General features: G+C 38.3%; 1 protein-coding gene across 1 annotated transcript in view; it reads right to left on the reverse strand.

The window, feature by feature from the left end:
• MCM9 (minichromosome maintenance 9 homologous recombination repair factor) overlaps positions 1-17,013 on the reverse strand; it is a 130,123-nt gene that overhangs the window by 40,970 nt on the left and 72,140 nt on the right. Inside the window, exon 8 of the mRNA XM_030809618.1 lies at positions 9,275-9,449. Within this exon, the coding sequence (XP_030665478.1) occupies positions 9,275-9,449 (175 nt within the window). The remainder of the gene's footprint in view (positions 1-9,274; positions 9,450-17,013) is intronic.

A 17,013-nucleotide genomic window follows, 5' to 3' on the forward strand; every position in this document is an offset into this window, starting at 1 on the left:
GGCGTGTGCCTGTAGTCCCAGCTTTAGGAGGCTGAGACAGGAGAATTGCTTGAACCTGGGAGGACCAGGTTGCAGTGAGCCGAGATTGTGCCACTGCACTCCAGCCTGGGCGACAGAGTGAGACTTTGTTTCCAAAAAAAAAAAAAAAAAAAAAAAAAAGCAAACCTTCCTAAATGCACAGAAAAATAAACACAGTAAGTATTTTTATATTTTATTTTATATTCTATTCTATTCTATTCTATTCTATTCTATTCTATTCTATTATTTTATTTTGAGACAGAGTCTCTCTCTGTCGCCCAGGCTGGAGTGCAATGGCTCAATCTCGGCTCACTGCAAGCTCCACCTCCCGGGTTCACGCCATTCTTCTGCCTCAGCCTCTCCGAGTAGCTGGGACTACAGGCGCCCGCCACCATGCCCGGCTAATTTTTTTGTATTTTTAGTAGAGATGGGGTTTCACCATGGTCTCGATCTCCTGACCTCGTGATCTGCCCGCCTCGGCCTCCCAAAGTGCTGGGATTACAAGCGTGAGCCACCGTGCCCGGCCCACAGTAAGTTTTTAAAAAATAAAACCGTTGACACCAAGCATATTGATTATACCAATAAATGTAAGTGTGCTTACCTAACACATTAAAAGATTTTTCAATTGTTCATAAAGCTAAGCCCAATTCTATGCTGCATACAAAATAACAAATTGAAATCAAAAGGCTAAACATAAAGAAATGAGCAAAGCTATATTAGACAAATATAAATATTATGAAATCCAGAGTTGTGATCCTGATACAGGCAAGGTAAAATTCAGGCCACAAAGCATTTAAGACAAAGAAGTACAAATGTTAAAGTCCACAACAACTACCTTCATAAAGCAGAAACTACAAGAGATGCAAAGAGAAACAAACAAAAACCCAATAATAAGAGACTTCAACACACCACTCTTGGTCTAAAATGCATCAAACAAACAAAAGGTAAGTAAGGATATAGAAGACCTAAATAACATCATTTATAAGGTACAGTTTTTGTGTGTGTGTGTGTGTGTGTTTATAATATATGTACATTATATTCTCATTATAGAGAAAATAATTCCTGAAGCATAAAAGGGCCAATATTAAATTGACCTTACATTAAGCTGCAAAGATAAAAACCTCATGAAGTTCCTTAAAGAAACAACACAAACAACATTCTCTGACCACAATAGGATAAAACTAGAAATTATTCACATCAAAAAGTGGTCCTTCTACTTAGAGACTAAAAACTCGCTAAGCAACTCTTGGGAGAAAGGGGATACAAATCAAAACTGCAGAATTTCTAAAACCCGATGATAATAAGAATACAACATATAATCGTCTATGGGATACCACTGAAGCAGTGCCAAGGAGTATATGCAGTTTGCTATCTTTTGGATAAGAAAGAGGGGAGATGCATAAACAGGCACACATACCTATCCCCATGGGTTTTGCTTATTTTTCCGAAAAAAGAAACATAGGAAGGACAAATCAGAAACTAATGAATATCTATCAGTGATAGAAGAAAACAGAATGGAAACGGTAGGGATATGAATGTGATTTCTTTTGCATGTCTTTTTATATAGGTTTGACTTTGTTAAAACAAGCTATATTTTACAAATTCGGAAAATACAATTAAATAAAAAAGGTAAAAACGGCAAATGCTATAAGTGAATGAAAACAGAAGTTTCAAAGACAACTTCTTAACTGTGTATCAAATAAATAATATAACTACACAAAGAAAAGCATTCAAACTACTTTTGAACATGCACTTTAACAACATATAACCTCAGTGGTATATCTAAGCACAATAAAGGACTGCAAAGACAGCTTGAATATTAATTTTTTGTGATTGTTGGTAATGGTGTTGATGTAATATTTCTGAAACTATTTTGGAGATGCAAATGCATTCAGAAATACAGAGAATCCTATAAACACCTTTATATACATATGAAATAAAATAATTTTGAAGAGTCATAAGTATCTTCTGACTCAGGCCTAAGCTGACATACATGAACTCTATTTGAGAATATCCCGGTAAGAAGGGTGCTATTATTTTTGTATCAGAGATGACAGTTATCACCCACAACATTAAAAAAGTAGTAACAGTGGCTGGAATTTATTCTAGGTCTCTCCGACCCCAAAGCTCTTTAACTGAATTATTTTTAACAAAAATATCAACAATTTAATTTTGCTTTGCTTTAAATGAAGGGATATTCACTGTTGTTATTGTTGGTATTTGTTGTCTTGAGTGGCAACAGTGGCAGTTTAAAGCAGTGTTTGATCTATTGAAAGCATCTGCTCCTCCTGGGGGTTCTTGTTTCAGGCCACATTCTCTGTATGGAAAACACAGAACCTAATAATCCAAGACAGAAGAAGAATCCAATAAATTCAAATCCAGGTTGTATGACTGCTCTATTTTTAAATAAAATTTTAATTTTTTTTTAAAGAGATGTCACTTTGTTGCCCAGCCTGGAATGCAGTGGCGTGATCATAGCTCATTGCAGGCTTGACCTCCTGGGTTCAAGGGCCTCTTCAGTCTCTTGAGTAGCTGGGACTACAGGCACACACCACTGCACTTGGCTGTTTTTTTTTGTTTTTTGTATAGAGATGGGGGTCTTGCCATCTTGCTCAGGCTGGTCTTGAACTCCTAGGCTCAAGGGATCCTCCTCTCTCAGCCTCTCAATGTGCTGGGATTACAGGCATGAGCCACTGAACTCAGCCTAAATTCTTGAACCATGTGAGAAATGTGAAGTCTGGTTGAAATTTTCAGGCCAGCATGTATTAGAAACATTACATTTCAAATCAAAAGCAGCTACTAGTAGATGCCAGTGAGCGCACGGTGGTCCTGTCATCCCTGGGAATAGGCTAGAAATTAACTGTTCAGTAAGATCAGAGGAGACCATAAGAACCCAAGCTCTGTTATTATAAGGTAATTAGAAAATGTCTTCACTAAATTGATCAAGAAAAAAGAAACTCTTTTCAAGATGGAGAAATAAAAGGTACAAACCACTGAATAGAGTTATCATAATTATATGGCTATGTAATGTTTAGGAACTAAGTATCTTTTAAAATGCATGATAATAAAATTGTACAAATGTCTTTATGAACCCAGAAATTAGTTATGTGGGGTGAGGAACAAAATTGAATGCTAGTTTTACAGTAATAACTAGAGGAGAACAAAGATCCTATTTCCTTTAATGCATTAAATAATTACAGTAATCTTTAAATGAAATCTATGTGCAGTGCTCAGAAAAGTAAAAATTCTTACGTAAATGTAAAGAAATTGCAAGGCTAAAATACTGGTTGTGATCCATGTCATAGTTCAAGGAGGTATTATATTCTAGATAGTGGCTAAGATAAAACAGAAACAAGGAAAACCTTATCTTGAAACTATAGGCCGGGCGTGGTGGCTCACGCCTGTAATCCCAGCACTTTGGGAGGCCGAGGTGGGTGGATCACGAGGTCAGGAGATCAAGACCATCCTGGCTAACGCAGTGAAACCCCGTCTCTACTAAAAAAAAACACAAAAATTAGCCAGGCGTGGTGGCAGGCGCCTGCAGTCCCAGCTACTAGGGAGGCTGAGGCAGGAGAATGGCGCAAACCCGGGAGGCAGAGCTTGCAGTGAGCCGAGATCGTGCCACTGCACTCCAGCCTGGGCGACAGAGCGAGACTCTGTCTCTAAAAAAAAAAAAAAGAAACTATAATAACACAAATTTTTGCACAGTAATACCACAATAACAATACCTACCACAGTGCGGTGGTCTAAAAAAGAAGCTCTTGAGAAAACTACATTAACTCAAAATACTCAAAGTACTTCTCAGGCAAAACTCCTTTCAATATACAGTCATAGGTTGCTTAACATGAGGCTATGTTGTGAGAAATGCATCATGAGGCGACCTGTTCTGTTGCAAGCATCATAGAGTGTACTTAGACAAACCTGGAGAGTATAGCCTACTATACATCTAGGCTATATGGTATAGCCTATTGCTCCAAGGCTACAAGCCTACACAGCATGTTACTGTACTGAATACTGCAGGCAACTGTAACACAAAGGCATGTATTTGTACATCTAAACATATCTAAACACAGTAAAAATAAGGTAGTCTAATCTTATGAGACCATCATCATATATGTGGTCCATCACTGACAAAAATGTTATGTGGTGCATAACTATATATTACATGTTTGACAGATGGTTTAAAGGAGAAATAATGAAAACTTGACTATAAATATGAGTAGCAAAATAATTAAAGTTCAAATCTCTCACCTTCTAGCTGTACAGCTTTATGTCTTCTCCTTTCCAACAGACAAAAAAAAAAATCCAATCTAAAGATTTATCCTTCAAATTATTTCCTTTGGAAGATGTCACTCCAATTAAAAACGGATTTTACTGATCATAAATGGTATCGCCTCCCCAGGCACTATTATTACTTTATATAACCTTCCAAATGTACGTGTACCGTCCTGACCCCAAGCTTCAGCTGTGAACTTGCCACTCATACACTGTTACCAAGCAGGGAAGAGATGAGTACGGGAAGTGTAAGTGTTTGGAAACTTCAGTAGCAACTGGGCAGAGTGAATTCATGTCTGTTGAATCTACAAATAAAATATATGGGTTTTTATATTTTTAAAATTAAGGGTTATGTGGCATAATTTACATATAGTAAAAGTCATCTTTTAAAAAAATGCCCTTCTATAGTCATTCTCTTCCTCTAACCCCCTAGCAGAAATTTCTGATTTTTCTCCTTACAGTTTAGCCTTTTGTAGCATTTCATATAAATGGAATAATAAACTATATAGCCTTTTGTACCTGTCATCTTTCACTTCACATAAGGCTTTTAAGATTCATCCATGTTGTTGACTCATGAGTGTATCAGTAGTTTGTTCCTTTATACTGCTAGTAGTATTCCATGGTATGCGTCTATCAAGATTTACCTATATGCGTCTATCAAGATTTACCTATCCATTTATCAGTTGATAAACTTCTGGGTTGTTTATATAATTTTGGGTGAATATGAACAAAGCTGCTATAAACCATTTGGGTATAGGTCTTTTTGGGTGGGAAAACATATGAATATTAAAGTGTTCTAGCATAATTAAAAAAAACTATCCTTTCTCTGTTGAATTATTTGACATCGTTCTTGAAAATCAACTGACATTATCTGTGGGTCTATTTCTGGACCTTTATTCTCTTCCATTAAAGATTCTATCCAATGTCACAATGTTTTGATAATTACAGCTTTATAGCAAATCTTAAAACAAAGTAAGTCCTCCAAATTTGTTCTGTTTCAAAGTCACTTTGGCTATTCTGTGCTTTTCTATATAAACTTTAAAACCAGCCTGCCAATTTCTACAAAAAAGCTTGTTGGGATTTTTTTTTTGTTAATTTCAATAGGTTTTTGGGGAACAGGTGGTGTTTGGGATTCTGATTACAGCTTCTGCACAGCAAAAGAAACTACCATCAGAGTGAACAGGCAACCTACAGAATGGGCGAAAATTTTTGCAACCTACTCATCTGACAAAGGGCTAATATCCAGAATCTACAATGAACTCAAACAAATTTACAAGAAAAAAACAAACAACCCCATCAAAAAGTGGGCAAAGCACATGAACAGACACTTCTCAAAAGAAGACATTTATGCAGCCAAAAAACACATGAAGAAATGCTCATCATCACTGGCCATCAGAGAAATGCAAATCAAAACCACAGTGAGATACCATCTCACACCAGTTAGAATGGCCATCATTAAAAAGTCAGGAAACAACAGGTGCTGGAGAGGATGTGGAGAAATAGGAACACTTTTACACTGTTGGTGGGACTGTAAACTAGTTCAACCATTGTGGAAGTCAGTGTGGCGATTCCTCAGGGATCTCGAACTAGAAATACCATTTGACCCAGCCATCCCATTACTGGGTATATACCCAAAGGACTATAAATCATGCTGCTATAAAGACACACGCACATGTATGTTTATTGGAGCACTATTCACAATAGCAAAGAGTTGGAACCAACCCAAATGTCCAACAACGATTGACTGGATTAAGAAAATGTGGCACATATACACCATGGAATACTATGCAGCCATAAAAAATGATGAGTTCATGTCCTTTGTAGGAACATGGATGAAACTGGAAAACATCATTCTCAGTAAACTATCTCAAGGACAAAAAACCAAACACCGCATGTTCTCACTCATAGATGGGAACTGAACAATGAGAACTCATGGACACAGGAAGGGAAACATCACACACCGGGGACTGTTGTGGGGTTGGGGGAGGGGGGAGGGATAGCATTAGGAGATATACCTAATGCTAAATGACGAGTTAATGGGTGCAGGAAATCAACATGGCACATGGATACATATGTAACAAACCTGCACATTGTGCACATGTACCCTAAAACCTAAAGTATAATAAAAAAAAAAAAGAATTGCACTGGGTTGGGCATGGTGGCTCATGCCTGTAATCAGTGCTCTGAAAGGCCGAGGCAAGTGGATCATTTGAGCTCAAGAATTTGAGACCAGCCTGGGCAACATAGAAAGACCCCACCCCTACAGAAAATAAAATTTAAAAAATAGCCAGGCATAGTGGGGTGTCCCTGTAAGTCCCAGCTACTCAGGGGTGGGTGAATGGCTTAAGCCCAGGTGTTCAAGGCTGCAGTGAGCTATGATTGGGCCTCTGCACTCTAGCTTGGGCAACAAAGTGATACTGTCTCAAAAAAAAAAATTTTTTTTTTTTAATGCAGTGATTCTACAGATCGCTTTGGGGAGAACTTGCATCTTAATAATATTAAGTCTGATAGATGAAACTAGGTATCTATCTCTCCATTTATTTAAGTCCTTTTTAATTTTCTTAATGTTTTGCAGTTTTTAATGTATAAATCTAGAATAGATTTTGCTAAATTTTTCCTATTTGGAGATGCTATTATAAATGTATATTTTATTTCAATTTCCAATTGTTCATTGCTAGCAAACAGAAATTTTTATACATTGACCTTTTAAGATTCACTTATTAGTTCTAGTAGCTTTTCTTAAATTCTTTTTGTTTTTCTATGTAGACAATCATGCCACATAGAACACAAGCAGTTTTGACTTCTTCCTTTCCAGTCTGAATGTCTTTTATTTCTTTTTCTTACTAAACTGACCATACTTCTAGTACAATATTGACCAGAAATGAGAAGAGCTGACATCCTTAATTTGCTCCTAATCTTAAGTGGAAAACACTGTCTCTCACCATGAAGTATGAGATGCAGGTGTTTTTTTGTTGTTGTTGTTTTTAAGACAGAGGTCACTCTATCGCCCAGGCTGGAGCACAGTGGAGTACGATCTTGGCTCACTGCAACCTCCTCCTCCCAGGTTCAAGCGATTCTCCTGCCTCAGCCTCCCGAGTTGCTGGGATTACAGGCATGTGCCATTATGCCCAACTAATTTTTGTATTTTTAGTAGAGAGGGGGTTTCACCATGTTGGCCAGGCTGGTCTCCGATTCCCGACCTCAGGTGATCCACGTGCCTCGGCCTCCCAGAGTGCTGGAATTACAGGCGTGAGCCATTGTGCCCAGCCTCATGAAGGTTTTCATAGATAGCATTTAAACAGGGAGAGAAACTTCTAGTTTGCTGAGAACTTTTATTATGAATGAGTATTTAATTTCATCAAATACATTTTCTGCATCTACTGGGATATGTTTTTTGTTTTTTAGTCTAATACAATGATTGATTTTCAAATGTTACACCAACCTTTCATTTCTGGGATGAGACCCACTTGGTTATAATGTATAACCCTTTTTATATAGTATTGGACTTAATTTACTGAAATATTTGTATGTCATTGCTTTTTCATTTCATTTTTAATAATTCTTTTTTCTTGTATTTTATAACAATATTTCTCAGTGATGGAGTAAAAAAAAAAAGTCAAAACCAGTCCTTTACCACACAGAGTGGAAAAAGCATTTTTCCAGTGCACAAAGTAGCTGTGGTTATGACAAACTGCCTGGCCTTTTGGTGCAATAACTGAACTGAATCAGCTACAGAACGCTGATTTTGGAACTTACAACGTACTTACAGATAGCACAAAAAGCTCATTAAATGGAGATATAATGAGACAAGAAAGCAGCCTCTGAAGACACTTAATAAACTATATTTCTGATTTCCTCAATCAAAGAGTTTAGAAGCAATAATTAAAGTATATTTTCTTATAACACTTCTATTGTGGACTTATCGCTTTGCTGTCATTTTTATCTATCTTTTCTAATAAAACCGTGAACACCTGAAGGACAATGTTCTATTCATCTTTGTACTTCTGAGCATCTAGCACAATGCCTGAAACATAGCAGGTTTTTAATGAGTATATATATTTAGTGAACGAACAAATGAATAGGTCTGACAGATCTTTCTCGTATCTTTTCTGGTGGGCTATATCCTACTCTCCCCCCTCCCTCTACCTGACTCCTCATTAATTTTTTGCTGGAGTATACAAATAGATCTCATACAATCTCTATATACCAGTGTCTGCCTGGCTCCCAAGTACTCATAACTATTTGAAGACACTGCTGGCAGCCCTACCTGTCTGATCAGTTGGCTTCACATCCATAATAGCAGCATTAAGACGGAAACAGTTCTAGCCCTGTTACTGCTTGAATGACCTGGCAGCCTGTTTGGTGGCCAGCCTTTGTAGCCAGGTAAGTTTCCTATAACCACTTCAGTGCCCATGTGAGATTTCTGTCTGAACCTGGCTTACTTTTTTCCTCCACTTTATGTGTAGCCAGGGACTCACACAGCTCAATCCTGAGCCTCTTTGAGCCACAAAAGGCATTTCATCTTATGCTTACATTATTTACTATTTAGTATTCCATATGCTGTAATCAACCTTCCATCAGGATTTATAAGGAGAATGCCGGAAACTATGATTTTTTCTTTTCGAACTTTTCAAAATTCCTAACACAGTAATATGCCCAGAGTATACATACAATGTTTACCGAATGAAAAAGAGAATGAGTTGAATCCTGCATTAAAAGCTCTTCAAAAATCCCTTCCATTAGTTTAGTCAACCACATTTATACTTTCCTTTTCCTTTTCTCTTTCCCAATAGCTCATTTTCACTTCCTCACACAATTCTGTGGTCTAATAAGGAAAAACTCTAATGTGTGTCTTGAAGGGTGGTAACTGATCATCCCAAAGAGGACCAAACACACCTTACAGCTCAACAAGGTTCACATTTTCCCCTAAGCATATATTAAATAATCTCATTATTCCCATAGATTTTAAAGAAACTCTTACCCAGCCTTAGCAACACTTATGGTTTGTTGCTCCATTGCTTCATGGATACTGGTCCTATCATGCTCTTTGAGGCTATTGAACTCATCAATACAGCAAAGGCCCGCATCTGCAAGAACTAATGCCCCAGCCTCCAAATTCCATTCTCCTGAGTCTTTTACAGCAGTTACCGTCAGACCTGAGGAAACAAGCAAGCCATATCAATTTTTATTTTCAAAAGCATTATCTTGACTGGGTGCAGTGGCTCACACCTGTAATTCCAGCAATTCAGGAGGCCGAGGTGAGAAGATTTCTTGAACACAGGAGTTCGAGGCCTGCCTGGACAACATGGCAAAACCTTGTCTCTACAAATAATTTAAAAATTTGCTGGGCATGGTGGTGCGTACACCTGTAGTTCCAGCTACTCAGAAGGCTGAGGCGGGAGGATCACTTGAGCCCAGGAGGTCAAGGCTGTAGTGAGCCATATTAGAGCTACTACACTCCAGCCTGGGTGACAGAGAAAGATCTTGTCTTAAAAAAACAAAAAGAGGCATATTTTAACCTATGAAAGGAAAGAGATGCCTACATTTTAAAGAGAAGGGCATAAAGACTTTTATTTGCAGTTAACCAAGAATGGATGGCATCAGGACAATTGCTTCATATATCTAGTCACTGGAAGGCCTCATAAGCTCCTATGTTCTAAAAATCTAGGGTGTGTTCTCCAGTATTTTGTAGCAACCAGAAGTTCTCAAATTTTCTGTCTCTCCTTGTAGGTCCTCTGGTCGAGTGGTCTAAACTTTTGGAAGGGGCAAACAGATCTCCAGAGACCTTATGACAGAGGTTGTGTACTATACGCTGTTTACAGAAAAGGGTCCAGTGATAGAGAATAGTAATTATTACATTCCAATGACGAAAATGAAAAGTTTGCTTCCAGTTACAATATGAGGGAAGGGATTTTTTCATATGTCTTTTTGATTTTTATTTGTCCTGTATACCAGTCAATAAAGCAGAATGGTCAAAAGAAAAGGCTTTGGAGTCAACAAGACTTGATTTGAATCGTAGAGCTATCATTCTAGCTGTTGAATTATAGGCAAGTTTCCTAATATATACAAGCCTGACTTTATTAATCTGCAAAAGAGGATAACAATAGAAAATATCCTAGAGATTCTTGGATATTTAAATAAAATATAACTAAAGCTCATTAAAAGGTATATGAAACATGAGTACATTAAATAACTATTGTTGATAAAAATGGATAAACTTCTGTCCAGACTGACCAAAAAAAAAAAAAAAAAAGAGGAGACACAAGTTACAAAATATCAGGAATGAAAGAGGGGGCATAACTATTGATCCTACAATGAACTAATAATAAGGAAATACTATGAATAACTCTATGCCATACATTTGATAACTTAAACAAAATAGTCAATTTTTTTTAAATATGCAAAGTTTATCTAAAAAGGAACAGATATCTTCCATAATCCTTTATTTGTTTTGAAAATTAAATATTTAAAAACCTTCCAACACAGAAATCTGCAGGCTGAGATGGCTTCATAGCAAATTCTACCAAATATTTGAGAAAGAAATGTCAATGCAACACAAATTTTTCAATAATATAGAAGAGTAAACACTTCCCAACTCATTTAATGAACTCAGAATTATCATACTAATTGTCATAATTGAATTGTCATACTAAACTAGGCAAAGACATATTATAAGAAACTTATAGACTAGTATCTCTAATATGGATGCAAAAATCCTCATAAATGCAAATAAATCAAATCCAACAATACATAAAAGGATGATAGATTATAGCCAAGTGAGGATTATCCCAGGAATGCAAGGTGAAGTTAACATTCAAAAATTAATCAGTGTAATTCGCCATATCAATAAGCTAAGGAAGAAAGAGCGTACAATTGCTTCAATAGATACAGAAAATACATTTCACAAAACTCAACAATCATTTGTGATAAAACTCTCAAAAAATTAGGAAAGGAAGAGAACTTCTTCAACTTGATAAAGGGTATTTACAATAATCCTATATTGAACATACCTAGTGATAAAAGACTGAATGTTTCCTCATCTCCTACAAAGATCAGAAAAAAGCAATAAGATTTTCTCTTATCACCGTTAATCAAAATCATGCTTGAGGTTCTAGCCATTGAAACAAGGCAAGGAAAAGAAATAATTAACATACAGACTGAAAAATAAAGAAATAAAACTGTTTAAATTTGCAGACAATATGATTACACAGAAAATCCCAAACAATCTACTAAAAACCAACTAGAACTAGTAAATGAGTGTGGCAAGGCTGGAGGACACAAGTCAACATATGGAATATCTGGGTATAAGTCTTACAAAATATATGCAAGAATCTTTATGCAAAACTACAAAACACTGATAGAGGAAATCATGACAACGAAATTGAGAGATGGAATAAACTCTATTTTCAAGATGTCAATTCTCCCCAAACTGTTCTGCAGTTAAAATGCAATTACAAGCAAAATCCTAGCATGATTTTTAAAAAAATAAATAAAATAACAAGGTGATTCTATGATTTATATAGAGAAGCAAAGGAAATAGAAGAGCCAAACCAAAAAACAAGCTTGGAGGTCTCACATGACATACTACAAAAGCTACAGTAATCAAATCAGTGTGGTACTGGAAAAAGGTTAGGCAGATAGAACACTGGAACAGAACAGAATCCAAAAGTTGTCCCACACATAGAAAGTCAAGTGATTTTTTTATAGAAAATAAAAAGGCAGTTCAATGGAGAAAAGATAATCTGTTCAACAAATGGTGCTGGAGTAACTGAGTATCTTTATGCAAGAAGAAAAAATGAATCTTGACCATATCTCACATGTAATATAAAAATTAATCCAAAATTAATTCAATACCAAAATGTAAAGTGTAAAACTATAAAGAAAGAAAGAAAACACAGGAGAAAATAGCTGTGAATTCTTTTGGTTTCCAGTCTAGCACACAAGGAGCTTAGAAGTCACTACTTCAACCTAACAAGTAAAAAGCTAAACAAAAAAATCAGTAACTTCTTAGACCCATCAGAGAAATGAGATCAGAGGACAAATTACTGCCCCAAAATTGAAGACAGTCAGGCAGATACAGAGAATCACAACTTAGCTGAGCAGAAATTCATGAGCATAAACTTTTATGTAAGAAAAACAGGCAAGAAAATTTGAACTATAATTAGCAAATTGCTAATGGTTCATAGTGGAAAAATCAAGAAGGACCCCACCATAGGGAAACCCCTACATTTTCTGCGAGTTTTACCACTGAGAGCTCTACCAGCAACTCACAGTGAAGATGAGAGTAAAATCTACTCTTGCTTCCGGCAGAGAGAGGGAAAAGGAACCACTTAGAAATACGCCAGAACTTCCTGTTCTTAACAAGGCCTGTCCTTAAAAGGAACTATTTTACCAGAGCCTTATCTACCTGAAAGAAGGGCAATACTCACCTCCAACCCCTTCCAGTCATCTGGTACCACTCAAGGGAGTGAATATGCAAAAAACTGAGAAGCACTTGTGAAGTTCACAGCCCAGGGACACAAGCTCACTAAAAGGCTGAGACCTAATCACAGGACTATAGAATCCTTTCTCTTCCCCAACACCTTATCACTGCAATACTAAAGGCATATTAACCACAATTTTCCTTGTTCCTAGTACATCATGTGTACCTTTCAACAAAAAAATTGCAAGGCATACTAAAAGGCAGAAAACACAATTTGAAGAGATAGAACAAGCATCATAATTGGATCTAGATATGGCAGGGACATTGAAATAATCAAACTATGAATTTAAAACAACTATGATTAATATGCTAAGAGATCTAATGGAAAGAGTAGACAATATGAAAGAACAGATGGATAATGTAAGTAAACAAACAGAAATTCTGAGACACAATAAAAAAGAAACACTAGAGATCAAAAACACTCTAACAAAGATAAAGAACGTCTTTAATGGGTTTATTAGCAGGCTGGACACACCTGAAGAAAGAATCTCTGAGCTTGAAAATATGTCAATTAAAACTTCCAAAACAAAAAAGAAGAGAATATCTAAGAACTGTGGGACAACTACAAAAGGTGTGACATACATGTGATGGGAATAAAAGAATAACAATAAAGACAGAAAGGGACAGAGGCAATAGGTGAAGCAATATTGTGAAACATTTCATTGAAATACTGTCAGATAATAAATTAGAAATCCAGGGTGCTCAGAGAACACCAGCAAAATAAATGCCCAAGAAAACCTTAAACTCAAGCACATTCCATTCAAACTTCAGAAAATCAAAGATTAAAAAAAAAAATCATAAAAGAAGCCAAAGGAAGAAAAACAGCTTACCTATAGGGCAGTGGTCCCCAGCCTTTCTGGCACCAGAGGCTGGTTTCGTGGAGACAATTTTTCCACAGACCAGAGTGGGGATGGTTTAGGGATGATTCAAGTGCATTTTATTTGTTTTGCGCTTTATTTCTATTATCACATCATGTCACAGGATTCTTAGGATGTAGCTTTGCCAGCTGGAAACCTCTGTGGTTGGAGGTGCCTCTGCATGAGTTTTACTCACATCTGCTGGGCTTGTTCCACCCATTCAGCACAGCAGGCTGCACTTGGCTCACACTACTACCGGCCCAGATCTCATGTCTGCCAATGGCAAGCCAGGCATGGGACGGCCACAGGTGTGTCAGTGAATGAGTGTGGTGTCCAGCCACTGTGCACAGCCAGGCGTGCCAGCTGCGGTGGAGCGGGCAGCTTCAGGTACCGGTTCCATGTGAGGCTGCGGCTGGACCAGACGTACCGTAAGCAGCTTCTACTGCAGGCACCAGCATCTGAACAAAGGGAACATGATGGTGCCCAAAAGCTCGGAGACACCAGGAACTGCACAGCCCCAAAGTGGGTGTTAAAGCACGTTTGGGCAGCTAGAAGGGCTGCAGCTCTTCACTCCTTCTCGTCAGCCACGATGTGGTGAGTGAGGGACGTGTTTCAGCCCTGTTTGTGTGACAGCTCTTTCAGTCCCATCATTCAACAGGTCCTGCATTCTTGTCTCACGTCCAGGAAGCATGAGGTACATGGACAACTGGAGGGTGAGCAAGGTGGAGAGGAGCTTCATGAGTGACAGAACAGCTCTCAGGAGACCCGAAGTGGGTAGCTGCTTTCCGCAGGCAGGTTGTACTGACAAGTGTCCAGCACTCAGCAGAGAGGAGACCTGTAGTGGGTAGCTCCTTTCTGTAGGCAGGTTGACCTGATGAGTGTGTGTGTCTGGCTGAGTCTGGGGTTTTTGTGGGCTCAGAAGGGAGGAAGTACATGCTGACTGGTCCACAGGAGGACCTGGAAAAAGCACCATAAGTTCTCACTTCAGGTTGTGGACTCCATCCAGAACTGGCAGCCTGGCCCTCACGCTTCAGGCTGTCCCTGGCTTGAAGGTGGGGCTTCACCAGGGACCCACCACTTCCTTCCTAGGAATGAACCTACCTGCTTCCTGCCACCATCAACATGCCGTCCATGTTGCCCATGCTGTTCAGGCTGAGGGAGGCCTGTAGGCCCATGCTGAGCTACCTTCAGCCCCCCAACATCCTCCCTCCCTGAGCTTGTCAGCACCCACAGTTTCAGAAGGAGCCAAGACAGTGGGGTGGCACCGCTGGCCAGGTCACAAGAGTGTTCAGGCTTGGCTTCAACTTTACTCCAAAATTGGAGTGACAGCCAGGAGTGGGGAGAGGCCAGGGAGCAGGAGAAGGTACTTCCGAGCCTTCGGGGGAAGGGGGGCTTCCTGGGCTCCCAAGAGTGTAGGGATGCCTAGGTCCAGAGCCACGGCTGGATGGCTGTAGCTACACCTGGGTGTGTGGGGAGCCAACTTGGTAGCAGGCAGGGCTCTCACCTGTTCCTGGCCCCTGCCAGCTCCATGGAGCATACAGCCTTGGCCACACCTCCCACACTGCAGCTGGCATCCCCTCGGCAGCTGCTCCAAATGGGCTGATGCCACCATCAATTGTAACATATAATGAAATAATTATACAACTCACCCTAATGTAGAATCAGTGGGAGCCCTGACCTTATTTTCCTGCAACTAGACAATCCCATCTGGGGATGATGGGAGACAGTGACAGATCATCAGGCATTAGATTCTCATAAGGAGCGCACAACCTAGATCCCTCGCATGCACAATTCACCATAGGGTTCATGCTCCTAGGAGAGTCTCATGCTGCCACTCATCTGACAGGAGGCGGAGCTCAGGAGGTAATTCGAGCGATGGGGAACAGCTATAATTAGAGACATAGCTTCGATTACTTGCCTGCTGCTTACCTCCTGCTGTGTAGCCCGGTTCCTAACAGGCCATGGTTGGGAACCCTGCTATAGAGGACCAAACATAAGAAGTACATCTGACATCTCCTCAGAAACCATGCAAGCAAGAAGACAGTAAAGTGAAATATTTAAAGTGCTAAAAGAGAAAAATCCCAACATAGAATTTTGTACCCTGAAAAATTATCCTTTCAAAGTAAAAGAGAAATAAAGACTTTCTCAAAGATTGAAGAAATTTATTACTAGTAGAACTGCCTTGCAAGGAATGTTAAAAGAAGTTCTTCAGAGAAAAGGAAAATGACATAGGTCAGAGACTCAGATCTATACAGAGAAAAGTAGAGCATTAGACAAAAAAACCTGAAAGATAAAAACTTTTATTTTCTTATTCTTAATTGATCTAATAGATAACGGTTTGTCTAAAATATTAATAGAAACAATGTATTTAATTGTATATGCATAGGTATATATACATGCTTAATTATGCTTATGTATAAGTGAAATGAATGAGATGAAAGATCTAAGGACAAGGAGAAATTAGGAATATTCTGTCATTACGAGGTACTTACACTACCTGTGAACTGGTATAGTGTTATTTTAAAATGGACTTAGAATAGTTGTAAATGCATATGCAAACTCTAGGGCAACCACTTTAAAAAAAAGTTTTTAAAAAGGCATACAATTGATATGCTAAGTGAGGAGAGAAAATGGAATCATAAAAACTGCTCAAAACCATAAAAGGCAGCAAAAGCACCAAAGACAAAAAATAGGAACAAAGAACAAGGGCAACAAATAAAAATAGTAACAAACATGGCACATGCTATGGTCTGAATGTTTGTCCGCCTGCCCCTAAAGCTCATATTAAATCTTAATCCCCATCATAACAGTATTAAGAGGGTGGGAAATCCGACTATGGTATTTGAGAGGTGGGACCTTTGAAAGGTAATTAGGATTAGATGAGATCATGACGGTGGGGCATTAGCGGCTTTATAAGAGAAGTAAGAGTTAACACACTCAGGCCCCTGTCCATGTAATGTCTTCTACCACCTCAGAACTCTGCAGAGTCCCCACCAGCAAGAAGGCCTTTACCACATGTGCCACCTCTACATTGTACTTCCTAGCATCCGGCACTCTAAGAAATAAACCCCTTTTCTTTATAAACTACCTAGTCTTAGGTATTTAGTTATAGCAACAGAAAACCAACTAACTAAATATTAATGCACCTCTATCAATAATCACCTTAAACATCAATGTTCTAAATATATCAATTAAGACAGAGATTGTCAGAATTGATTTAAAAAAAAAGATCCAACTATAAGATGTTTACACAGTTTTATTTTTTGTGTAAAATATATTTCATTTTATTTTTTATTTCAATAGTTTTTGGGGTACAGGTGGGATTTTGGTTATGTGGATGAGTCCTTTAAGTGCTGATTTCTGAGATTTTGGTGCCCCCAT

Source organism: Nomascus leucogenys, chromosome 3 (genome assembly GCF_006542625.1).
Source record: "Nomascus leucogenys isolate Asia chromosome 3, Asia_NLE_v1, whole genome shotgun sequence".
Taxonomy (NCBI): domain Eukaryota; kingdom Metazoa; phylum Chordata; class Mammalia; order Primates; family Hylobatidae; genus Nomascus; species Nomascus leucogenys.